This window comes from Barbatula barbatula, assembly GCF_947034865.1.
Source record: "Barbatula barbatula genome assembly, chromosome: 23".
Taxonomy (NCBI): Eukaryota; Metazoa; Chordata; class Actinopteri; order Cypriniformes; family Nemacheilidae; genus Barbatula; species Barbatula barbatula.
In genome coordinates, this window is record NC_136786.1 from 14,670,485 (window position 1) to 14,696,692 (window position 26,208).

At 40.2% G+C, this 26,208-nt stretch overlaps 1 protein-coding gene across 2 annotated transcripts in view; it reads left to right on the plus strand.

Moving 5' to 3' along the window:
- The first annotated feature begins 6,272 nt into the window (after positions 1-6,272).
- zfhx4 (zinc finger homeobox 4) overlaps positions 6,273-26,208 on the plus strand; it is a 70,595-nt gene continuing 50,659 nt past the window's right edge. For both annotated transcript variants that reach the window (XM_079447356.1, XM_079447357.1), the window contains exons 1-2: positions 6,273-6,643; positions 23,295-25,891. In XM_079447356.1, coding sequence (XP_079303482.1) covers positions 23,341-25,891 — 2,551 coding nt within the window. In that variant the 5' untranslated portion in view covers positions 6,273-6,643; positions 23,295-23,340. The remainder of the gene's footprint in view (positions 6,644-23,294; positions 25,892-26,208) is intronic.

Genomic DNA, 26,208 nt, shown 5'->3' on the forward strand with positions numbered 1-26,208 from the left:
ATTAGCTGGTAAATACATAAATATGTAAACCATTTGATAAGGAGACTTTTAAGTGTGTATGTCTTTAAGCCTGTTAAATATGATATTACAAGGTGTGATCTATAAATCAATCAGCAAGCCTAACTGATTATTGTGATCAATAAGTAATCTGTCTGGCTAATCTCCAGCTCGGGCACTCAGATTTATTTATATTGCTTTTAATGAACTGTGACTCGTTGTATTATGTAAGTACTATCGCTTTAACTGACCTGTTTTCTGTGACATTTGACTCATCGCTTTTTCCTCATGAATAGTGTTTTGCTGTTTATATTAGGTGTATTTAATTTACCTTTTACAGTATATGGGCATACAGGAAATTGTGGGCAAAGAGATCTTTGATGCCATTGCAGATTCACCGCTTAGGCTCTCGTGTGTAATGCATCCTGACATTTTGTTTTTGACCGAGTGCATGTAATTTAAGGGCATGATATGGAAAGCAGACAACATTCAAATGATTTTGAGGATTGAACTGAATCAGTGTTTTGAGATGTGTTCATTTGTTGACTAATTTGCAATGTAACTCAATCAAGAGTGTTTATTAGTTATAGCATTGTTTATGTAGATTTGCACAAAGCATTTCATAAACACACACTTTCTCTAGTCTCTACCAGGAGTGTATGAAATAATAAATATCAATAATAATTGAATGTGCTCTTGTTTATTAATTATTTAAAATTATGTTTTTAACTCTTAGGTTTCTGTATTTATGATACCGCAAAGATTTAAAACCACATTATATCACATTCATTCACCAAATAGCTGATGGCGTGTTTGACATCAAGCATCAAGATTTAATGTAATCCAAATATTGCTTGCAGTTGCAGCTTCTTTACCAGTAAGGAAACAATGCCGAGTTTGTTCTTCTCCTAAAGGCGCTTGACCAAGTTGACTGTGTTATCATCCTGTTTGGCTGATGGGTCTAGAATCTGTCATGTTGCCATGGTTTTGCTCTCTCGCCTCTCCTGTGCTGACCAATGGTAACCAGGTAATCCGCTAAATAGAATGCACCACTGTGTAGGGGGGAGAGGGCAGCTTATAACCCCTGGAGAGGCAGAAGAAAACATCTAGCCATAGTAAAGACTCATTTGGACTGAAAAAGCTGGAAATGTAATTATCTTGCACACAAAAAGACAAATAATTTAATAAAGTTCGTAAGACGAAAAGCACGGTTTCTACTCTGCTTTAGAGCATTAGCCATAACCCAGTGAAATATACACTCTTCTGAACGGGGCGATGGCTCTAACTGATTTGTGTTCTGAATGATTTTGGTTTTAGTGTGTGTTTAAGTGCAGACTGCCCAGTGGGCGCTTTGGTCCAGAGGGTGTAACCTCTGTCATGTGGAGGCTGGATTTTCAGCAGTGTTACACACAGCAGGAACAATCTTGTGCTTTTAATTAATTAGATGATTATTTCATTGATTAGTGAAAGAATATTTTTGAAATAACAATATTTAAAGGGCTACATTTAGAGCAATTTATTTTTATAATTTGTATTAATTGGGTAAATTTTATTATTGCTATTATTGTTTTTTTATTATTGTTAACTATTATTGTTATTATTGTCGATAAGATGTCATTATTATTATTAATATCGTCATCATCCTCATTATAAGCTATCTGTCCGTCCAAACAAAAGAACAAAGAATGCAGGTGCATTTTAAATAAAATCAAAGTCGTGTCTTTCATTCAAAATTGATAAATGATCAAGAAAAAAATACCTCACAATCAAATGACATGCCTCGTTATTAATAAATAAAAGCCGGCTGTACATTCAGGTGCTCATTGGGTGGACAGTGCCTGGCTAAAGCTATATAGGATAGATGGCCGAAGATGCAACTCCTGGCCGTTTGTCTATTAAAGAGGGATCAACAATAAAAACCTCCGCACCACGAGGAGCAAAGGGCCAAGTGGGAGGGGGCAGTGGGGGTGAATGGACTCAAAGAGAGGACCAAGTATGTCTCTGAGAGTGTAGTTTAGTGTACATTTCCCGATGAGATCGACCAGCCAACTGAAGTCACTTTTCAACCAACCATTTTCCCCTCTCAAACGTCTCGCTAAATAGTCCACAGTCACTCTCATTGATTTTCTTTATCAAATAAACAGAATGGCACTGCGTGCCTGACCGCCTCCCTCATCCGTGATCCCGGGACCTGCAGCAGCTGAGAGCTCGTGTGCATTTCCCAAATTTTAACAATCCCCTCACTGACATCACACATGACTATATAAATGATCATATTGATGCCTGTCATTAAAAGTGCGTCTTTCCCAATTATTCCCAATTATTTAAATATTCCTTAAGTGACCAGTAACGCTTGAACAGATCATTGATTGATTTATTTAATTTATTTTAAACGCATTTTTGATAGCCGTACTTACAACAGCAATATGTTTTAAATTAGATTTGGTTCACATTTCTTTATTTGTCTACAAAGCAAGACGTTTTTTATTTTTACTATTTTATAAGTGCACACTGTAGGCTATGCAGTTTCTAAAAGCAGTATGTTTTTCTACAATTTTGCATCTGGAAGTGCTTTTTTAATATAAATGTAATTGAATCGCTTGTTTCTGTTCTCACAGCTCTCGTCCATCTCATTCTCTTTTTGATGAAAGGTGAAAGCTGGGCTGATACCGGTCTCTTGTCGTATATCGATTTTCGTTTATATAATCGATCGAATGTCCCAATACATTGATCGAAAGTCCACTGTTTTACAAACAAGCATTTGTGAATCTCGATTTTACGTTGAAAGTGATTTCACCACGACGTTATGCACAGACACGCTGTTATTTTGACCATATGTAATTCTGTTTTTTAATAAAGCATTGCGCTCTTTTTATCTTATTTTGTTTTAAAGTTACAAGACCGTCGTAATTGTTAAATGCTTTCTGAATTGTGTGTCATCCGAAGAGGCTTGGGTTTTATGAAATTAAAGTTAGATAAGTCCGCATTGAGGGAGGCAGCACCCAATCCCCAACTTATTTCCCATTTTCTGTTCCAGCATCACCGCGCAACGCTCTTTTCAATGACAATGTGCCAAATCTAGGCATTTTCAAAAGAGTTTCCATATGCTTTAAGCGGAGCATCAGAGACAGAGGACACCGGGATGCCCTTTTATACCAAAGGTAGAAGCTTTTTATTTTCCCTTTTAGCTTTGTTTGTTATGAAAAGATGTAAATATACAAATATATTTATACATGTAAAACAAATATGATGCGTTTAAAGATGAAACGTGTAATGTCGCAATAGTATAACTGTAATTTAAAGGACGCACCGATTTGGTCGGAGACAGATTACGGAGAATTTGTGTTTATAGTGGATGTTAGGCATCTTTCTTTCGTTTTTATGAGAGAATGTGAGATTCCACGGTGGGACACATTCGAAAGGCAAAGGATTTTAATTGTGTTTGTCCCACTGTCTTGTGTGGGAAATAACATTGGTATTTATTTAAAACTGAAATTATTTTTCTTGTCGCATGTATTCTGGATTTTTGGTTATTTTGGGTGTTGTTGTTGTTGTTTACGCAGTCGAAGTGTGATTGATTTTGTAAATGCTTGACTATATCCACTTTATCAAAGTAAGTCATTCAACGCGATTTTACAGCTTATCAATATTTTTTATGCATGCATATGTTTTCTTTATGATAACGCGTTTTTGGCTATTTATTATAAAAAAGTGCGCTTTTAGCGTCTTCCACAAACAGTGAAAACTTTGAAAGTTTTCGTGATACATGTGTGTGCGGTTTTTTTTGGTGATAGTGGCCGGCTTATTTCTGTGTTGGTGGAACATTTTTGGACTGTTTTCGCGGCTAGTAAGGGTCAAATACTGTCAAAACCTGACCTCTCGGACCCCAGAGGGCGCCAGGCGTTTTTGCCAAACCTTTCATTTCTGGGGCAGGACAGTCATTCACTCATACAATACGAGCAAACAACCGAAAAACTACCGAATACCCGCAAGTCATTGTTAGACATCATACGTTTTAGAAAGACGATTATAAGAAATCACAGGTCGCGAATTGTATTATGATTGCTTTATTGACATTTCACTGAAATCAATATTCATGCAGTTTTTTGTCTCACAGACACGCTTCAAAATGTCAAAAAGCGAACAAACATTGTGATATTATTTGTGCATCTACATTAACGACATTGCATTAAAATCAGATAATAAACACATCACCAACGATATATTGTATACACTACACATTATAGCTTAAAAATATAAAATAACAAGAAATGTCTCTCAAAAACACATTTTATCAAAGTACATTCATTTTTAATTCAATTATACAAATAAGGTTCGTCATACATCCTAAAGAGAAAGAACAGCAGAAAGTAGGCTACTAGGGAGGAGACGATCAGATTTGAAAGTGCTGGAGATAAGCACCGCCAGCCTTTCAGCTCCGACTTACTTTCTCCATTTTACCGTGCAAAACAGTTCAAACGAGAGCACAGCTCTGCTAAAAGTACGCTAATGTGGCACACAGACATATCCGTCAAAGCATACTTGCATAAGAGGTGAAACCTTTAAATCAATAGTTTTAAAGTCCTCCGCGGTCAGCAGCCGAAATACAGTCGTCGGTGGTTAAATGTGAGAAATAACCTTTACTCCTGCGCTTTTGCTTTGCCTTTATATGAAGGTAAAATCTGAATCTCCGTGTCCTGCCGCATGCTCGCCTCGCTCTTGTTTCTGTTCTCTCGTTCATTCTGCTGAAACACCACTTGGATCTGGCAGGCACGAGTCCCCCGAGGACTAGAAACAGTGGATCAGGGGTGAAGAAGTAACGCCTCTGTTGACCACCTCTCGCCCATCCAAAGACCCACAATATCCAAGACATGCCAATCCAAGAGCTCTTGTTTTACTGCAAACACAGCACTGGTATAGCATCCTTATCGTGCGATCCGGAAACAGAGGCTCGTTCAATTCAACCCCTTCGATTTTTTCATAAAGAGGAGCCGATCTCTTGATTTTCTCCACGATTAACATCTTGTCGGGTCTCCTTTCAATGTCGACATTTTAGGAGACATCACCAAAACAGCTGGTCAATCGGAGCATTTGCATGAGAGTTTGAATATGAACTAAATGCCCGATGAGTAAGGTTGTGAGGTTCATAAGCTATATGTGAAATAGGTTATTATTGGCTTTAATTCCGAGGCCCATTCACTGTCTAGTTTTTGTTTTGCCCCAGGAAAGCTTTATTGTGACTATTTTCTAAAGGTGATATTATCTATATATACAATAGTTATCTGCTCTATATTTTTGTTTGCGACAAAACGTTACGTTTCGAAGTATTACTGTCATCAAACATCTTATAGGCTTGCTATATATCTTGCAAAATCAAAACAACATTATCATATTGTAGTTCTCTTACAGTGCAACGAAAAAAAATAAGTAAAAATAAAATGTTAAATTAATATATTTTAACATTAAAATGATTGGTAATGTTTTAATTTGTTTAACATTCTAAATGTGTCACGCGGATACCTGTTCTCATATTTATTCTCTTGTTGTCTTTTCTTCATTTACATTCATTCATTCATTCAGTGTTTACACCGCAGCTTTAACAGAAATAGTATTTAAAATCGCGTTTTTTCTGCAGGGCCTAATCATTAAAATACGTTTGATAACATTTTGTTAAATTATATGTTACATTTATTCTAAAGGATGCTATTGTAATACTGCTGCTGTCCATATAGCCTACATATTTCTGTTGTTTGAAATCTCACAATTTTCATATAGACTACCGATGCATTTACATAGCCTCTCCGAGATTTTTACCTCTCTAAAATGTTCTTTATTCGGGCGACACTGGTAAAAAATTATACTAAAGATGAATAGATTAGAATATATATTTTGCATTGGTAAAAACTCCGAATAAGATTCCCATTCCACGATGGCGTTGTTTTGTAAATCTCTGCAATTATTTTATTAGTTTGAAATACGTAGCTTTGATAAAATATGACATATTTAAAAAGTGCATATTATCTTATTGTCCCACCAAATGTTCCAGGCCTGTTACAGGACGTCTTGCCCACCGAAAAAGATTTTCCCCCTATTAGATCATTGTAAAAATCTGACCCGTTCAGCCCTTCGGCTCTCTAAGTTGAAACAGCGCGTCATTTGCAATGTGGAGACTGTTGATCACCTAACTAATTACGTCTCTCTCTTTCTGCCTCGCGCGCTCTCTCTCCCTCCCTCACGCGCAAACTCCCCCTCTCTCTCTCTCATTCCCAGAGTGCATATCGAGAATAGACACACAAAGACATGCGCACTCAACTTAATCAGCCATTTTTTTAAACAGGACTAAAACGATAATAATTAGCAGAATAAAGACATATCGGATTTTCATTTCCTTTCCTCCTTTCCCTTACCCCTCCACAAGCGAAACTGCTAGGCAGTCGTCGACACATCTTTTACACAACCGGACCCAAAGGATCGACTCATTCTCTTTCCTACTATAGTATTTACGTTTTTTCCAATAAAGTTGGAGGATTATTGTTATATTTTTCCTTTTTATCCTTTTTGTTACCTACTTTCGCTGTCATTGGATGTGATTTTCTTCAAAAACCCACATCAAGAGAAGAAGCGGAGGGAACTGCGGGGGAAGAAAGTAAGTTTTTTTCTTCAACTTTTATTGAGTAGTTGGCGTTAAATTTAGGTCGAGTATTGATTTTCTTTCGCGACCCGTCTTGCCGAATCTGCGTTATTTCGCTTTCGGAACACGGCTTTGCCCGATGCATTTTCGACAAATGTCAGTCTAAATATTTTCCTCTGTTTTGGAAAAACAGTCGTTTTGTTGAGGAGCCGCGAACTGTCATGCGATATGCTGTAACACAGAAGGCGTTACCGTGTCCCCTTTAAAACGTTTTAACACCTCTATTTCGCTTAACTTGGAGATAAAACGCCACAATCTAAAGTTTTAACAACACCTGGACGTGTTTATTCGCTTATACGAGAGAAACGTGTTCGGATTGTTGTGCTCGGGTCTGTTGTGTTCGCCTCTGGAGTTAGACTCGCCTCATCCCAGCAAACCCTACAGCGGGGCATTTTTACATTTTAACAAATAGTACGATGTATACCAAACACAAGATACGTCACGTAGTTCGTAATAACCCCCGTTCAATACGATATCAGTCATTTAAGGTAAACATGTCCTTTAATACGCGAAGGCTAAGTTATACATTTTTATGTCGGCTACCGTAGAGATCGCTCCGGACCGGTAATGTCTTAAGAAACGACAGAGAAGGTGCACAGTTACCTCATGGAGACAAAATAGGCTTCTTTACATATTTTACGATTACCTGCAACGTTTAAATGAGTCTTCACGCTGCGTCTCGTGTGATGGTAACGATAGGAAGGACTGAGCACTAACATCAGCCGAGGGTCCTTGCCATATCCCCGGACTCCCAGCCGTGGCCGTCGCGAAATCGGAATAAAAAGAAACGCGATTACTCATATTTTCATTCAAAAACATCCCGTGTTTAAACGACGTCTGTCTTCCGTCTTGCCCGTAAGTTTCTTCTCCTTTTATCCTCTATCATTTCACCGAGCAGTTGTCCCCGAGTTTATAGTAAACCACGGGATGTCGGTAGATTCTTAAAGTTCAGAGTTTTATATATTTTTGGTTAAATGTTAACATTGACATTTGAAGACTGTGACATTGTAGTGAGCGCTTGGCTTTTGGGTTGATGCTGAGTGTGAGACAGTCTTGGCTCCGATTGGAACGCGACAGTGACAAGGGCATCGATCGCTTCCATTGAGAGCACAGAAAAAAACACAGGCGGTGGGAGGCAGAGCACAGAGCCGCGGCGTGTATCGCTGTATGCGCTCTCAGCTCTGTGTTCCAACAAAATCACCAGATTTTCACCGACCGGATCTCTTTATTTGTAGGATTTTATGTTGTTTTTGGGGTTACTCATCACTGTTGGCAATATTTTTCCTTGTTTGTGTATTAAAATTAGCTGCTTTTGGGTTTTCTTCATTAGACAATGTGGATTTGTTGGCTTTTTGTAGTAATGCGATCCTTTGTGGATACCTGGATTTGTTTGCAAATCGGAATTGCGTCGGACATCTGTGCAGCTTTTTTTCTGGATGACGATTTTTTCGCATTTATATTATTTTAGATTGTTTTAAAATGTATTGTTTTTACTGTTCTTGTTATTAATAATCGTATTGTTGTTTTATTGTTATGGATAATATTGTTATTGTTGTTATTATAAAGACATGGCTTGCCTTAGTGTGGTCTATATTTTCGTATCAAACGTACATTTTTCAAATTCGAATTATTTGTATTTGTATTTATAAACAAATGTGTGTTTCATTTTGAAAATATGTTGCTATGCTGTGTTGCAATAACAGTAGAAGAAAGAATATTGTTTTTAGCAAAAGAGACTCCGGGACTACAGAAAAATGCTTCCTAGAAATAAGAGGAAAATGTGCATTAGTGTTTTCATTTTAGTTGTATGATGTTTGTGTGCGTTTAATTACAAGTGCCCGTGTAAACACAGTCATGTCTGTTTTTATTAAAACTCTTTTTGGTGTACTTGTTTTGCTCTGATTTAATATCAGGGTGTTTTTCAGTTGCTTTTTCTGTTTGCAGTCACACAATTTTGCACAGCGTACAGATTGATTCTAGGCATCTCGGAATATCGTGAAGCCAACGAGAGAAGCCCTTAATAACTCTTGAGACTCAGACATGTTCTGCAGTAAGATTGGCTGAGGCTTCTCCAAGGGTCGACAATGTGTCATTTCCATGAAGCCAAATTGCCCACTGCCTATATGATATTAATGTGCAAATCAATATTTCAGGGATTAAATTTCCCTTCTTCATTTTTTATGGTTTCTACCTCAATAAGTCTCAAGTCTAATAGAAGAGGCTGGATGATTTAAAATCCGCCTCTGCGGAGTGGCTAGCTACAAGCCTATCACTGCGTTTTGCTGTTCACTACTGCAAATCCTATGGCAACGTGCAGAGGTTGACTGCCACTGCTTTGTGACATTAAGACACCCAATTTGGCTAAAAGGCTGAGAGATGACTGCGTGTTCGGTTGAATGCTAATTTGTGGTTATCCCAGTATTGATAGTTGTAAAAGAGAAGCCCAATTCAAATACACACACACACACACACACACACACTGGCAAGTCATTGTTTGCATACACGCATACGTAGACACACAGGAGCATGCACACACATATAATATATGCACATATTTTGACAGCGTCTATCATTAAAAATCGAAAGACAACTATCAGCTGCTGTTTTTAGTTTTCTTTTTACCAGAATTCTGTAACAATATTTTTTCCCTTAAAGATCTTGTTCGTGGTGCCCACAGAGAAATTCAGTTTTTATTTTCGAATGTGGCGATATGAACCGTTTAGAGCTTCAATCCACTGGTGTATGGCTTGTTATCACGTTAGGATCATGGAAATTTGTTGTTGATCAGTAATACTGTGAAGAAGCAGGACATTTTCTGCTTGTTTGTTTTTTACTGACATTATCATTGTCATGTGAGCTCTTTGCTGTCTATCATTAGGTTTTTATCTTGCACCATCTGGGCTGTTCTTCACAGGGTGGCATGAATTTCATATGTGATAAAAATGTTTTAAACCTTTGAACAAACCGTCTCATCTTAAACCTTTGAACAAACCAATTTAATTTCGCCGGCACAGAAGGAAAAAACATACACGGTGAAGGACAAAGGCCTTTTTAATCTGGCTGCGGCTGTACGATTTCCTTTAAGATTCGCTGTCAATTAAATTTTCAAAAGTCATTTGGGTAATATTGTTTTTTGTTGTCATTTTCTGGAGAAATGTTTTAGTTGTGCTGTATTCTTCGAATTTAAAACAAGAGTGAATTATTTTACCATTCAAGAAAAATCTACCCCGCTGTTGAAAAACAGATTATTATGTACTCATTTTCTGGTGCTTGTTGTGGTTTCCCAACCACATTAACTGTTTAATAACCTCCTGTGCTTGTGTGCTTGTGTGTGTACTCCTCATGATTGCCGTAGATAGCATTGAGAAAATTGTCAGATTGTTGTTAGGGGAACTATAGGGCTTTTGTTGTCGGCCCAATTGAATTTGGTTCGGAGGATGCAGTGCACGCCTGGGTCCGCAGAGCAGTGGGTGGAAAGCTGAGAAGTCAGGAGCTGGCTTAATGTATTAAGGGGGGCCTTTTTGTGTCAGCCCCAAGGCATTTCTGAGGAAGCAAGAGCCTCCCCTGCTTAGAGGCTTTCTGAAGGGTTAAACACTTGGATGGGGTTCAAGCTCCATTGCGCCTAGGGAAAGTGCATTTGAATATGTACAAGTTTCATGTAATTAGGACTTAATTTTATTAACATATGCAAATTGTCAACGCAGAGGTTTGTTCAGCTGGTGGAAATCAGCTGAGCACAAACGGTTCATTGTTCCTGCAGCAAATAATGGATTTTGAGTCGGACGGTGGAAACGCATAACCAGCTATCTAATTTAAGTTGTACCATGGCAAAATTTCATTAGTATCCATGGAGATGGGGTTAATTGTGCTGACTAATGGCCTTGGCTACGATGATGGCCCCCCAAAACAGAAATAGCATGCCAACCTACTTAATCTGCCACACAATCACACTTGTTTAGACACGTTTCCCTTATGTGGGAATTTGCATATGCAAATTCAGGGTCTTCCTGATCTAGTTCGTTGTGTTCAGCTGTCAAACACACGGAAAGACGACGGGGAAAAAAAGAGCGAGGGCTGTTGCTGATCTCACCACAGAATGGACGGCATTATTTAGGCTGACAACATTCTTTCATAATTTGTTTCTGATTAATAGACCAGACTGAGGCTTTTTCTGTTCAGGCTTTTTGCAAAGAGAAGGTCAGGTCAGAAAAGAGTTTCCACAGCAACTAAAGATCTATTCTTTTCCCTTTGGCTAATTAAATCACATTCTTAAGGCCTCTCCACTTTTTTTGAGCAGAGTAGTTGAGAAAAAAATACAGTCTCAGTTAATCTCTAGTTTCCTTCAGCTATAGATGGGGAAGCCTGCTCCAGTGCTAGTTCTCTTGCAGTAATCCTGTTTTTTGACAGAAATGTAAACTGATATAATTGCTTTTCAGGAAAGGGAATGCAGGGTTTGTACAAGTGTAAAAAGCATCGGAAAAGGATTAGCATTTTTTTGCATAATGCACGCCAGCTTTGAATGGGGCACTGAATGGTTGACTGAGTGACTTAGATGAAAGCGAGATGGAAACGATGCCTTCTCCTCCTTTATTTCTAGGCCTCGGTTGTCCCCGAAGATGTTTGTCGAGGACTCGAGACAACAGGCGCAAGCTTCATATTTCTGAAGCCTCCCAAGGTGCCTGCAGATTTTGTCATCATGTGAAGTAATATGTATGATAATGGTCTCTCTCTCTCAACTGGTAAATAGCAGCCCCTATGCTTTATTCAGTAGCATTCGAGCACAAAAGAAGGGGTAGGGAGTGGATTCAGCAGAGATGTGATTTCGTTCTTTTTCAATTCTAGTGTCCTCACTTTCAACAGGAATAGATTTAATTGTGAATGCAAAAATGTATATACTTTTATTATTTTTTTAGTGCCCCTAAACTAAACCCTGAAAGGTATTGAGGACACCATGCATATATATGTAATAGTTTTTTAAATTTAAAAATAGAACAGGGTTCATATATTATGGATAAGATGGTTTGGAGATGGTTCACGATGGTATCGCGGGGGTCGGCGTGACGTGAACACAGGATGCTTCCGTGATCTCAGCGTCAGTAACGTCTCCAATGAACTGATCCGCTAAATGAACAGCTGCCGTGAAAGATACTTTTACATGTTTTGTTGCGTTCTACAAGACCTTGATCATCTTTCACTGACCTGTTATAGACTAGTGAACCTTTCAAATGCAAATGTTTAAGGAAAAGGAATCGTTTCTGGTGTAAGTGCTCGCAGGAACAAAGCAATTCCTCTTCTTTTCTGTCTCTTTTTCTAACCAGGGGTGAAAAGGAAGTGTAGCTTCGAGTCAATTGTGAAATGCGGCCGTGTCAGTCGTGTTTAACCCCGTCGCTAAAGAAAAGGGTAGACGCGGATGACGCTTCTCGTCTGTGCATTTCAAACAGGGCTCAGAGTTAGACAAGTCATGCTTTAGTGTCTGGTCGAATCAGGCGTGTACTGACAAGCTCAACCAGATGTTGATGCGGGCCCGGTTGCCAAGTGAAACTTGTATGCTGTCCCCTGCTAAACCACCCCCTCCACCCCTGCTGGCCCGCGAGTTGTGGACGGTTTACTCTGCAGCTTGGATGCAAAGCGGAATTACACATGATCCCCGATGTGTGAGAACACATGACTGATGAGGACATGGTCATTTCAAACAATCATAAGGCCTGTTATGGGAAGCACTTGTTATCGTGAGGAAATGTAATTTTTGTCCTCATTGAGAACTTTCATTTTTGTACGCAGTTATCTAAATGTTTTTGTTGCTCTTGGTTCGCTGCCAGTCGGGATCACATTACTTTTACTGTCAGCTCGCGTCTCTTCGGAGAGGGGGATTTTCCCCTTCGTATTCTCAGGCCTTCTTTGGGTTTTCATGACGCCCTCTCGACAGGATATTAAAAAAGGGAAAAAAGAAAATGGTAGTCTAACTGAAGCAACATTTATGCATCGCTATGGAATAAACAAAAAAATAAATGTGTGTGTCCTGAAGTGATATAAGCATCTGGAATACAGTGGCAGTCCTGTACAAGCTATGTTTAAACATAGCAATGTATACAATTCAAAGCTTTGCAGCAATAGTTGCATTTATGTTAATTCTGTTGTGTTCGTATAGCCTGTCAGATTTATATACCTGCTTCTGGGTCAGTTAGCAAATTGTGCAAATTAGCAAATTTTTACAAATATAATCAGAGAAAAACAGTTGTGGAGGTTGTTAAAGCCTGTGATGTTCATGCCATATGATATCAGTTTGTCAAATGTTTTTGTGTACATTTAACAGTATTGTAAAAATAAATTCAATTGTATTTTATAAATTGTTGTGCATTTTAATTTTTTTTATAGTGACAATCCATGACCGTTATTCTGTATGTTCTTCTCAGAGCAGGTAAAGGTTATCCTGAACAAGTGCAATACACTTCTAGTTTCTTCCCCCATATGATCGGGTTGAAGCTCCTCCATTCAAACATATGTACATTCAGAAAAATCATGCAAACTCTCGTTGCCAATCTCAGTTGGATAACAAGCCCATTATTAGTTGTCAAGAGAGGGATGAGACCATAATTGAATATGTATGACCGGTAGTGCCTTATGTAAACAGATAAATGAGAGCCTGCCCTCATGAATATTCAGGCAGCTCAGTTCATCTGGCCCTGTGATGAGGATATTAACATGGCTATTCCACCTGTATGTGTGTGTGAAAAAAAAACGAGTTTTCCAGACATGACACTGAACCAGTGTTTGTGTTAGTCTAGAGACTGAGCAAAGCTGCTTCAGTCCCCAGAGAAGTATTTGGTTAATAGTAGACTTCTCATATCCTGTCTTGCTTTGGTCTGGCATCTGCATTGGAATCATCTTTAATTATTTGCTTTTAAGGGGGTTAGACTTTCCATCAGGTCAGATGAGTAGCAGGGACTGAAGGATCGTTTTGTGTGGGTGCTCAAGGTCCTAATTTGTGTCTTCTCTTTAGTTTTAATGGCATGTAGCAATAGAGCGACAAGATTAAATGCACGGCTTGCAGAGCTCACGACAAAGAGTAGTCGGCATGAAATGAAAAGAACAAAGTATCATCACATCGAACTGAGAAAATAACAGTGGACAAGGCACAAGATAACTGCCGTTCGTATCGTCTGGTCTGATATCTGGGGTAGTTTGGGCTTTTGAAGAATCAACAATTTTCTGCCTCGACTCGTCCCTGAGTTAAATGGAGACAATAGGGGGCCTGTCTTGCCGTAGCCTTAACAATTTAAGTTATGGACAATCAAAGAAAGTATGGAAGGTGTAATAAAAAAGACCTATAGATAGAGAATGAAAAAACCATTAAGGAAAATTGAGGTCCTTTGAGGTATTTTATAGAAAATCAAATCAGAAACCTTTGCAAAGATCAAGTGATGCATACAAACGGTGGACTGAAGAGCTGTAAAATCTGACGAAGGATGGAACGGGGGGAGACGGACTGAAAGAATTTCAGAGAAAAGCAAAGATTATTTTCCATTTAATGCCAGACTCTGTGAGGTTTGTTGAAACTAATGTATATGTGCCATTTCATGCGCTTGCATCTGGGATTTTGCATTTCAAAACACTCCCTTACCACAGCTCTATGCTTATTACTGCATGGCATTTGATAGCAAAACAAATCATTCTTTCCCCTGACTATTACCATTCAGAGCTGTAGGTATAATGTGTTTTCTTTGCTTTAATTAGTTGGCGGTTACGCTGATCCATGGCTTGTTTTCGCTTCTAGGTTGTCATTGACCTTAAAATACCCCCAGTGTCTTGTTGAGGCCGTAGACATCTGAAAAACATAACACAATGTGGCCTGCCCCACTGCAGCCTGCCGATAATGTTACAACCGGGCCAAACTGGTCCATATAGGCTCTCAAATGGCACAAGTGGCAATAACCACAGACTCTTTTAATGTGTCTCTTCATTAGCGCTGCTCACGGATACTTTTCGGTCTCCTGCCCTTTTAATCTTAGAAAGAAATTTTTTTTGGCTCCCCCATACTGTACCATTAAATTAATGACTTTTTTTAATGAGTTAGAAAGGGATTAATCATTTTAGTGTGTGCGTCATTTTGTTTGGTAATTGTAGGAAGCAGACGGAGCAACTTGACTGCCAGATTTGTTGAAATTAACTTTGAAAATTGAATCGGTAGTTTGCGTGACATTCTGTTTATTTGATAATGGAATATCGTGGCCCTAATTTCGACTCACTCTAATTACATCTGACAGTTGTTTGTTTAGAGTGAAATCCAATTGAAGTGTTCACTTTTTCGAGCCGAATACTCTGGTTCCTTCTTAAAGAAATAATGACCCCATGATGGCACTGAAAACAAATGTTGTTTCGTGGCCATAGAAGGGTAAACTCGCAACAGCTGTCAGAACAGAGTTTGTTTAAAAAGCGAATGCCTTTGGTCTAAAGTTCATTTGGAGAGCGCACTAATTAAATATAGGCCCAAACCTTAAGTTAATTAGTAATTCTCTGGCTCCAGAAATTAGGGATATCTGGAGCACGATCTCTCGGCCTGCCTTATAAAGGCATTCGTCTTGCATGGCAGATCTTAGTTAGCAGTAATTCATGCTTTAATAGATTGTTTGACATGTTTTGTTAAATTCCTGAATGAAGAATGCCAGTGGTTAGCACATAGCTTACGGCGCAGGAATGCATGCAGGGATACCTGGCCTGTGATTATGTTTATAATACTAGATAATTACAGGACTTGGAAACTGGATGCACCGTCTTTACAGAGCAGCTTGAACTTTAAACTTTTATTGTTTCTCGGGGAAGATGACAGCACGGAAAGGTCAAAATCTGCGAATGAAAAATAGGCTCTTGTTAGAAATGGCGTCTGTTTACTGCACCTGGCCTGCACAGACAAGTGTCAAAACATTCATCAGGTTAATGTTAGTGAACAAAGGAAGACCATAGAAATACAACACCTGTCCAACAGGCTTAACGGGTATATTTTTAGAATTGCCCCCTCCCATACATGTGTGTGTATAATTTTTGCCTGTTCTACTGTGGTGAAATATGTGTTTGCACTGTTCTCAAACTGGCTGGGGAATATTTCGCGGATTGGTCATCTCTGTCGTCTTGGCTATATACAGGACTTATTTACAAACATAAACAAACATGTGATTTGAAGCACGAATATGTGGGTGCCACTCGTTCTGACAAATCTGCACAGTTTTAATTTCCCTAAATTTCGTTAGTTAGTTTGTTTTTATGTTGTATTGGAAGAGGGCAGCAAGCTTTTGCCTTTGAACAGATGTGCGTAAAACTGTGATTTATGTAACTGGTAAGCGCTTTCATATTGTATGTATTGTACTCTGCAAGAACATGTTTGACCAGTAGATTAATATTTATTAAGCACAGGGAAATCAAGGGATTAGTCAGTCATCATTTTAACTCTAATCCTGCCCGACAAAAAAACTAGACAAAGAGGCCGATTACTGAACACGAGCTGGCAAAGCTACAATTAGATTCTCTGCTCTTCTTGTTGAGAACGGAAAAAAGCACAGAGACACACACACATGCAAAGGAAAAAAAGCACAGAACTTTTTCCCCTCCCGTGAAAAACGCAGAAAGCAAACATATTCATCACTTGTGTTTGTGTGGACAGCAGAAAGATCACGAGATGAATTCACGTCAAGGCAGTGAATCAGAGAAAACAAGTCTAATTTTAGCCATTGCCTCCTTTGAGAAATGCACTGCTTTGCTTTGTTTCTACACACTTCTAGTTAGGGCTGCAACAACGAATCGATAAAATCGATAAAAATCGATTATTAAAAATGTTGGCAACGAATTTCATTATCGATTCGTTGTATCGCGCGACTATAACGCGCGCCACATGTTTGAGTGGCGTGAGCGTGGCGTTTCTGTTGCGTGTCAGCTCTGTGGCGGCTGCGTCGTGTTTTCTGTATCTTTGCACACCAGCACCGTGCCTGACGCGGCGCTGGCGCGCTGCTGCTGCTATAGGTGACATAGAGGGAGGCCGCCGACAGACAAGGGTCTTGTATTCACGACATGTTTAAACTTTTTTCACATAACCTACACCTTCCAAAATCCGAAAAATGAGTAAGTAGGCTGTCTGTTTATTTAAATAACATTTCCAAATGTTTTGTAGCTTTATTACCTGATGTTGGACCGTCACTCAGATGACACACTAGACTACGTTGTTATTGTAGTGTGTCATATTTTTTTCCATTTTTAATCACATTGTTAAGAGCATAAAAAACAAAAATAATTCAGTCACCAATACATTTTGGGGTTTAATACGAACCACAATTCGTATTAAGATGATTCTCAGATATGTTATTAAAGATGTAACGTAATCAATTGATGCACGAGTTTACTTTATGCAATATGTGTTTAAGATGGACATAAATTAATATTCCCATTCAATGCAATGTATCTTTTCATTGGATATAGCCTAAGCATTTTCTTGGAGGAAGATTTTATGGAAAAAAGTAGTTAATTGGAGTATTCATTTGCAACATTTTAGTAATAATATCTCATACTTAATAGGAATATTAATGTATAATTTATTTCAATATTCACTTGTTGTTTCTCCAATAATGCATTATAAACATGATTTAAGTCCTGATGTTTTCTACAGTGGACATGTAAACCCCGTAACGTGTAGATGTTGGTTTAATGAAATTCAATTTGAAAATACGTTCAAATAAATGATGATTAGCTTTCAAACATCAAAATGGCATTCATTAATATTTATTCGTGTACAAAATTACATATAAACATCTTTTCCTATTCTATTTTGCCTGGAAACGCTTCCAACACGCTTGCGTGTCTCGTGAAAAATAGGCGTCGATTCAATTCCTAGCATGCGCGCGTTTTCCTTGCGGCTCGTCTCACGCAGGCAGTGTGCAAGCTCTAACCTGTTAACATGGGAGCCGATTTAAAAACGGTCACGCCAGGCTTCTGAGACGCTCACGCCACGCATCTAGTGTGTCACAGGACTAAAAAAAGTTGATCGCGCCGCGCAGCATAGCGGAGAAAAAATAAATTAAAAAAGCAGAGCGGAGGTAGAGGAAAGACCATCAGAGAGACCCGAAAAAATTCCAGAAAAAAACAGCAAACCATGAGAGGCTTCTTGATGGGAAATGCATCATGTAAACCACAGCCAGCTGTAATAATAATATAATAAGTAATAATAAAGCTTTTGAAATATGTTTTGCAATGTCAGTTCTATTTTTCAATAAAGGGTTGAAAATGAATGCTTTTAAAAATTTGTATCCGATTCGTCGATTAATCGAACAAATAATCGACAGATTAATCGATTATTAAAATAATCGTTAGTTGCAGCTCTACTTCTAGTGAGTCTGTCTGCGTTTGCTTATAATCTCTGTCAATGTCTCTCTTTGTTTTTATTTGTTTGCTTGATGTGTGTGGAAACATTAGTGTGCTTTACTTATTAGGCTGCAAGACATGGGATTGGTAATGTTAATGAAAAGTATAACACGCTCATTTGCATGCAGTTTAGCAAAATACACAAGAATAAGATGGCTGATGCATCTCAGGTGGGCAGGCGTGGAGTGGTTTTCATTACCGCCCACTTTCAACCCCATCCAAGTTACAATGCAGTTAACTGGTGAAGTTAACTTTGCAAGGCCTCCCATTGGGTGCAGATCAAAAGCGAGAGAGAGAGAGAGAGAGAGAGAGGTGGAGTTAAAAAGATGATATACCATCACGTGGACACGGGCACCAAAAAGAGAAGATGTGAAACCAGATGTGGGGTGAAAAAAAGGCTAAAGAGGAAGACTAGTAAGGAACCTGCCAGCATATCTTCCCTTTTCCCCCTCCTTCTCTGTTTCACAGTTGAAAAAGAATGTTAATGATTTTTTTGCCCCCCCCAGTCCCACCCCCCGTCCTCCTCAGAGACACAGCCTCATTGTTTGTTGCGAAGACCTTTCTTTCAAACTTAATTACCTTCTCCCCTTTTTGGTGACTTGGACTGAAAGTTTGCACTGTGTCAGGAGAGGTCGTCACACATTCTTTTTTACCGGCCTTTTCATTATTCCCGGGTGTGCAGGCATTTCTGTCCGTGCTGGGACGGCAGGGGAGGGAAATGGAAGAGCCTCCGAACTATCCGCAGGAAGCTTGAAGCCGTTTAATGCGGCATAATAGTCTGGACATAGACTGGCCTTTGTTTGTGCGGTTCATTTCGAATCAGGCGTAATTAACTCCAGAGTGTTTCCAGATTGTCAGCGAGGAGAAATTGCAGCTTTCCCTGCTTTGAATTGGGAAAAGACATTAGCTATGTAGATTATGTTTCCCTTTGATATTGGCCCTCCTGTTAAAAGTTTTCAAATGGGCGAGGGAGGCGTATAAACTCAAGCACGGCTGAGGCACAACATTCCTTTTTTCTCTTTTAATAAAGGGTCTAAAGTGAAATTAAAGTAACGTATGAACAGGAATTTCTTTTTTTTAGATCTTGTTTCCATAGTAAAAATGTATCTTGTCTTCTTAAAATTGTGCAATTCCTTTGTTAAAAGCAAGCCACTGAAAGGTAATTTGTACAACAAGATTCCGCAGCTAAATAGATGTGTTTTTGCTGATGTGGATTTGCCACACCCGACAGTAATGATATGGTGCGTATTGAAAATGAGGCCCCTTAAATGTGGTTATGGCACAGGGGAGATCTCCTACTTCTACTGTTACACCTCTGGGCATGAACAGGGTCAGGAAAAGCCTTTGTGAAAAAAGGGTCATGCAAAACCGCATTTTTTCCCCACCGCTTTTCTCTCTCCTCTTTGCAATTCTCTTTTTTGGACTTAAACAAGAAAGAATTAAGCCTCCCGGTGTCCTCGGAGTCCAGAGAAGCTCTTGATGTTTGGATAATACCACTTTGATGGATTTTTTGTCAGTTCTTTCTGCATGGCAACAAATAAACAAGTATAATTAGACTTGTGAAGACCCATTCATGGCTTTGTTAGGATTAGATATATGTGCAGTTTGCATGCTGTGCCTCTCTTTTGTCTTTCCCTAACTCGCTATGACATTTTGATAGAGGATTTGGTGTTGATAAAAGCCCCGGCAGAGGCTAGGGTGACCTTTCCTAAATCGGATATAATTCAGAGAGGTTTTACCAATTTTTCCTGCTTTTTTACGCTCTTGTACTGTAGTTCCACTTCACTGACACGCTACACACATGTGCATGCTAACGTTTAACGTTTGTCTGTGTCTCCGAAAAAATACAAGCCGAAAAACTGTTTAGTAAGAAAGGGTAAGTGAAAATCTTTTCTAGAGGGGGTGTGTATGTTGGATCGGGGTGGGGGAGGCGCCTTTTTTCCCAAAACTTAGCAAACCTGGCTTTCCTCCATTATTCCTGTCTCTTGATCAGATCAGATTCTTTTAATCACTTCACAGGCAGCGTCTCCACAGAGCACCGAGAGAGAAACCGAGACAGTCTTAATTAAAAAACAGAGGTAGAAACACTGTTTGCCATATTTTACTTCTAATGGGAACGGGAGCCATATCCATGCAATAAGATCTGTCCTCATTGTTTTGAAAGAGAGAAAGAAAGTAAGAGAAGAGAGAGCACTCCGGTTCCAAGAAAAAAACATGTTAGTATTTGTTTTTTCTTTTCGTAGCCTTTGCTTTTTACACCGAAAAGAAGTGGAAAAGCAAGACAAGAGAGACACACTGTTTCAGAGTAAAGTTACACGTCGGAAGAAGTGAAGAACGGTTTATAGAAATGGTGCGCATTGCTCAAAAGGTGTTAACAGGGGAAAAAAGCAGTCAAAAGAACATAGAGCCCATTTTTAAGAGAAGGTATGTATTTAAGATTAGTTTCTTTTTTTAGGAGGGAAAGTGAACATGTTAACTATCGTGATGGTCTGTGGCTGGTTTGAAGAGATGCCTGCATGTAATTCTCTTTGAAAAGATGGAAGATGATGTAAAACAGTCATTCTTGCGGGCTCATCAGACATCTTGAGCGCTTGAGGATGTCTGGATAATACACTGCGGCTCGCTGTAGTTAACAGTGATTTTTTGAGAAGAAATTGATGGGCACACTTAAGTTGCCAGGCTTCGCTGTTGATTGTCAATGAAACAGCATCTGATGCGGAATATCAATATGAAAGCTGGAGGTGCTCTCAGCATCCCAAGATACTTGCCTCATATCAAAACACTCGTAGCTCTGAGCTGTTTAGCTCTTTTGTGCCTTGCTTTATAATTTATAGACATGTAACGATTCACATGTATAGCCAAAAATGCAACAGACACAGTCAAATCCAGAGAAGCCTTCTCTCAGCACTTCAAGTGTCAGGTAATGCATAATTCATTTCAAATGGTGCGTTTTATGTCCGCGGCTGAATTAAGTGATGTTGTTGCGATGAAAAATCAAATCAAAATTTTGGAGTTGGTTTATGCCACCTGAATGAAAGAAAACGAATTTGGAAACCGAATGTATAATTACATCTTCCGCATTGTATCAGTCTACGCTGTGTTTGTTTTTGCTGAATCTTAACAGAAACAAATCACAGACAGCCACTGACAAGGTAGACACATGAGGGGTAGGGTGTGTGTGTGTTTTGTGAATGTTGCTTGTTTTGAGATGTACGGTGGGTTTCGTGTTAACGTCGGTGGAATGTTGTGTGTGGCTCCGCACACTCATCCAGCGCCCACAGGCCCTGCAGGCACAGCTGCCGGCTCTGTGATGTGCTTTGTGATCTTACACCGAGAGAAGCAGAAATTATCACAGGAGAACATTGTAATCTAGCCTTCACTTCCCTGCCAAATGTGTGTTTTTGGAGACGCGCATTCTTCTCCACTTGCATAAATGACCCCCCCGCCAAACTACTCCCCTATACACACACCTTTTTCTTTTTGTGTGTTGTGTGAAGCTAATTCTAATAGGTGCTAATTTTGTACTAATTGACAAGCGGGATTGCTCTCAGGGCATTTATGGGCAATATCAGGAATTTATTTTCACAGCAATGTGTGAATAACCCCCAGCCCATTGTTCATCACTAAATTATATTTTTTTGCTTGTTTACCCTGATAGTTTTTTGTCTGCATTTTTTATGTTTTATTGCTGTGCGTTATTGGGTGGCATGCAGTAGATGATAAGATTACACTCCATTTGACTAGAAATAACAAAAATTTGATGTGTAATATCCATAGGACATCCAGCAAAATGTATCCAAGGGTTGATTAAAAATGAATCCCCAAAAGTTCTTGGCAAAAGAAGCAATTTGCACAAAGCCATATGTAGTGGGCATGGCTGAAATTGTTGCCTAATTATGAATCGTCTTTCTCTCACATTCACATTTGACAAAATGTGCTTTTCCAAATTGTATTGTGTTCAGTATCCTATTATCTGATTTCCTATATTCTTGAGAATAATTCGAAAATAAAACCTGCCGCAGCAGACAAGGGCTTACATTTTAACATTCTAAGCCTGTCTTGAGTCTATTTAATTTTAATTGAAAGCACAGCAGTTGCAAGCCATCATTGTTGGCCTTTACCTTAAATCTCTACCTATTTTGCACACACTGCTATCATCCTGTAATGCTAAAATTTTTCTAGCTAGTTTCTCACCGTATGCTATCCAGGCCTCACTATGGTTGGGACACATTCTCTGTTTTTGCATTCTATGTGCCTGGTTCCAGTCTTGGCATCTGCATTGCCAGCCTTAGGAATAAATCTTCTGTGGTCCGATATCTGCAGAGAAGAAAGATGATTGAAGGCTTTTCATCAGAAAGGTGCAGGTATGATTTGTGAAAGCCCGGAGAGACCCTGATTGAGGTGGTTTGGAGATGGGCAGCCATCCAGGATAGATAACATCGCAATGGTATTTCAAATGGTTTTCTTTATGTGCTAGAACTTTTTGTTAGCTGCCAAGAATGAAAAATGAAAAACAAAAAGAAGATAAAAGAAAAAAAAAGAAATTGCTAGATGGCTGGTCTGGGTGTGCAAAATATTAATTTGTGTTTGCGGTGATTGTCAGAGAGGCCAAGGTATGGGTTAGAATTTGGATGGCTGTTTAATCAGGGCTTGTTGGATACCTGCTGGGGGATCTATCTAAGGAAAGATTTGGAATAAGCTGATTTACTGAGTAACATAGGAACCAGAGAGATATACCGCCTCTTTCTGTCAAAGTGGTCGTAATTTGAATTTGGTGGGCTCTTTTCTTTGCTCATTGTTATTATGTTGCAGTGGTAAAGGGGCTTACAGAAACTTGTTTGTGAGTGAACTGATTTTAGAGGGGGATTAGCTGCTTTAGTTTACAAGTTTACATTTTAAAATATCTGCTATTTTAATACCTTATCTTTTTCGCTGATAGCATTTTGGAAAACTCTTTTTACAATTTAAACTCTCCTCGATTGAAATCATTTGTGTCTCTGTTCATTTAAAAAGAATACAGCTTTATGCAGGGTCTACCTGTATGTAGAAAGATATCTGCTGCTCATTTTCAAGCTAATTCATGCCTAATTGATGTGTAGGAATGCTCTCTGTATTATAAAGGACTGCAAACGCTGAAGATCAGATACGCTATCATTATACACATTCTAATGTCTTTTCTCTCTTTTGTTTTTTATTCATGCAGGTCCCTGACAGGCTGGATGAAATGAGATCCCCATGTAGCGATTGCCATGGAAACTTGTGACTCCCCTTCTCTCTCAAGGCAGGAAAATGGGCAGCAGATATCAAAGCTACGTGAGACGACACATCTTGATAATGAGGTGCCAGAGAAAGTCCTTGGGATGGAGACTGACAAGGAAAACAGCCCTGCAGATGACAACCTGAGGACGGAGGAGAGCCGTCGAGAGATTGCATTGGGATTTGGCGTGGAGAATCCAGTAGGCGCCACTACTAAAGAGATCCCCTGCAACGAATGTGCCACTTCCTTTTCGAGTTTACAAAAATACATGGAGCACCACTGCCCTAACGCTCGCCTTCCTCTTCTGAAGGATGAGAACGAAAGTGAGGTCAGCGACCTCGAGGATAGCGACGTCGAGAACATGACAGGAGAGATAGTTTACCAGCCCGATGGCTCAGCTTTTATTCTTGAGGACTCCAAAGAAGGTGGCCTGAATGCCCAGTCAGGGGTCAAAAGCCTCTTTTCCCCAGCACTGTTTTCAAACTCCCAAACTGCTGCTGGGGACAAGACTGAGCAGTCTGCCACAGCCCCCATGTCCTTTTATCCACAAGTGATCAATACTTTTCACATTGCTTCATCCCTCGGGAAACCATTTACGGCCGATCAGGCTTTCCCAAATACCTCAGCATTAGCAGGAGATGGTCCTGTGTTGCACAGTTTCCGTGTCTACGATCTCCGACACAAGAGTGATAAAGACTATCTTACTTTTGATGGTGCAGCCAAAAACTCCTGTGTGTCCAAAGATGTTCCAAACAATGTGGACTTGTCGAAATTTGATGGTTACATTAGTGATGGGAAAAGAAAACCTATTCTGATGTGTTTCTTGTGCAAGTTGTCTTTTGGTTATAGTAGGTCATTTGTGACCCATGCTGTGCATGATCATCGAATGACCCTCAACGAGCAGGAACAGAAGCTCCTTAGTAATAAATATGTCTCTGCCATCATACAGGGCATTGGTAAAGACAAAGAACCTCTTATAAGCTTTCTGGAACCAAAAAATAACAATTCTGTGTTACCCCACTTTTCTACTGCAAACTTCATGGGCCCTGATCCAGGCATGCGCAGTCTGTGGAACACCTTTCACATGGAGAACGGTGATTCCCTACAGGCTGGTTTCGCCTTTCTGAAAGGAAGTGCCAGCTTGGCATCTTCTGCAGACCAGTCACCCAGGAGCGCCCAGATGCCAAAGGCTGAACTGAACCTGGGGGGTGCCGCCACCTCGGCACGTAAATCCCCCGTCAGCATTGTGACCCTCCAGCATTTGTCGCCCGGGGCTGGGTGTAGGGATCAGGAGAGCAACTGTGAACGGCAGAAGGACGTCACCACTTTGCTTGCGAATGGTGAGCTCCCCATCAAAACAGAGCCCAGAGATGTGGCTGATGCTGAGGATGACGATGACACGTATTCGAATGATCTCGACGAAGACGGTATTGGTGAACTAGGCGATAGTACCAGTAGCAAAGATTTCCCTCTCTTAAACCAAAGCATTTTGTCTCCTTTATCATCCAGTGTGCTAAAATTTACTGAACGGGGTACTACTTCCTCTCTGACTGTTGCCAATGACCTCGAGAAGACAAAGCAAGTTGCCGCCTGCTTGGACTACAGCAATGACTCTAATAGCGGAGGCAGCAAAGACGGCTGTGACTCCAACGGCGGTAGAGATGGCACGCCGCCATCACATGACCTAATGCGAAGGGATGACGAAAGCCCAGGCCCACTGCACCAGCACGCTGCCACGCCCAGCACCCCTGGTACCCCTTGCCCGGGAGAGGGTTCTCCTGGAAGTGGCGTGGAATGCCCCAAATGCGACACTGTCTTAGGTTCGTCCCGTTCACTTGGTGGTCACATGACCATGATGCACTCACGAAACTCCTGCAAGACGCTGAAATGCCCCAAGTGCAACTGGCACTACAAATACCAGCAGACCCTGGATGCCCACATGAAGGAGAAGCACCCAGAGTCTGGAGGCTCTTGTGTCTATTGCAGCACAGGTCAGCCCCACCCTCGACTAGCTCGGGGCGAGAGCTACACCTGTGGCTACAAACCCTTCCGCTGCGAGGTGTGTAACTACTCCACAACCACCAAAGGCAACCTTAGCATACACATGCAGTCAGACAAGCACCTAAACAACGTGCAGACACTGCAGAATGGAGGAACAGAAGCCATCTACAACCACACCGCTCCCGTCTCGAACACCAGCCTGAGCGGATGTGGCACTCCCTCACCCTCCAAGCCAAAACAGAAGCCCACGTGGCGATGCGAGGTGTGCGACTACGAGACCAACGTGGCTCGCAACTTGCGCATTCACATGACAAGCGAGAAACACATGCATAACATGATGCTTCTTCAGCAGAATATGAAGCAGATCCAGCACAACCTGCATATGGGCTTGGCGCCGGCAGAGGCGGAGCTCTACCAGTACTACCTGGCCCAGAACATCGGCCTGACGGGGATGAAACTTGAGAACCCGTCAGACCCACAGATGATGATCAACCCGTTTCAGCTTGACCCTAGCACTGCTGCAGCTCTGGCTCCTGGTCACGGTGAGTAATTTTCTCTATTGGAAATGCTCGTCAGTCACTTTCTTTTGTTCTCCGTGTTTTGTCTTATCGCTCCTGTCATTATTACATCCGGCCGCTGACCTGTTCCGTGATTTAAAAAATGATTATGAGATCGTAAGATCTCGTTCTTAATTTTCTTAAGTCAGTTTAATCCTCCTCTTCACCAAGAAAGCTCATCTAAACATGGGAGCAAATTGCTTTGGTGTTTTATCTGAGACCTAGCACACAGCAGCAGCAGCAGCGTTCTGCTATCTCACAAACAGTGCACATACATTTGTTAAAAAACGTTTTTAGAAAGA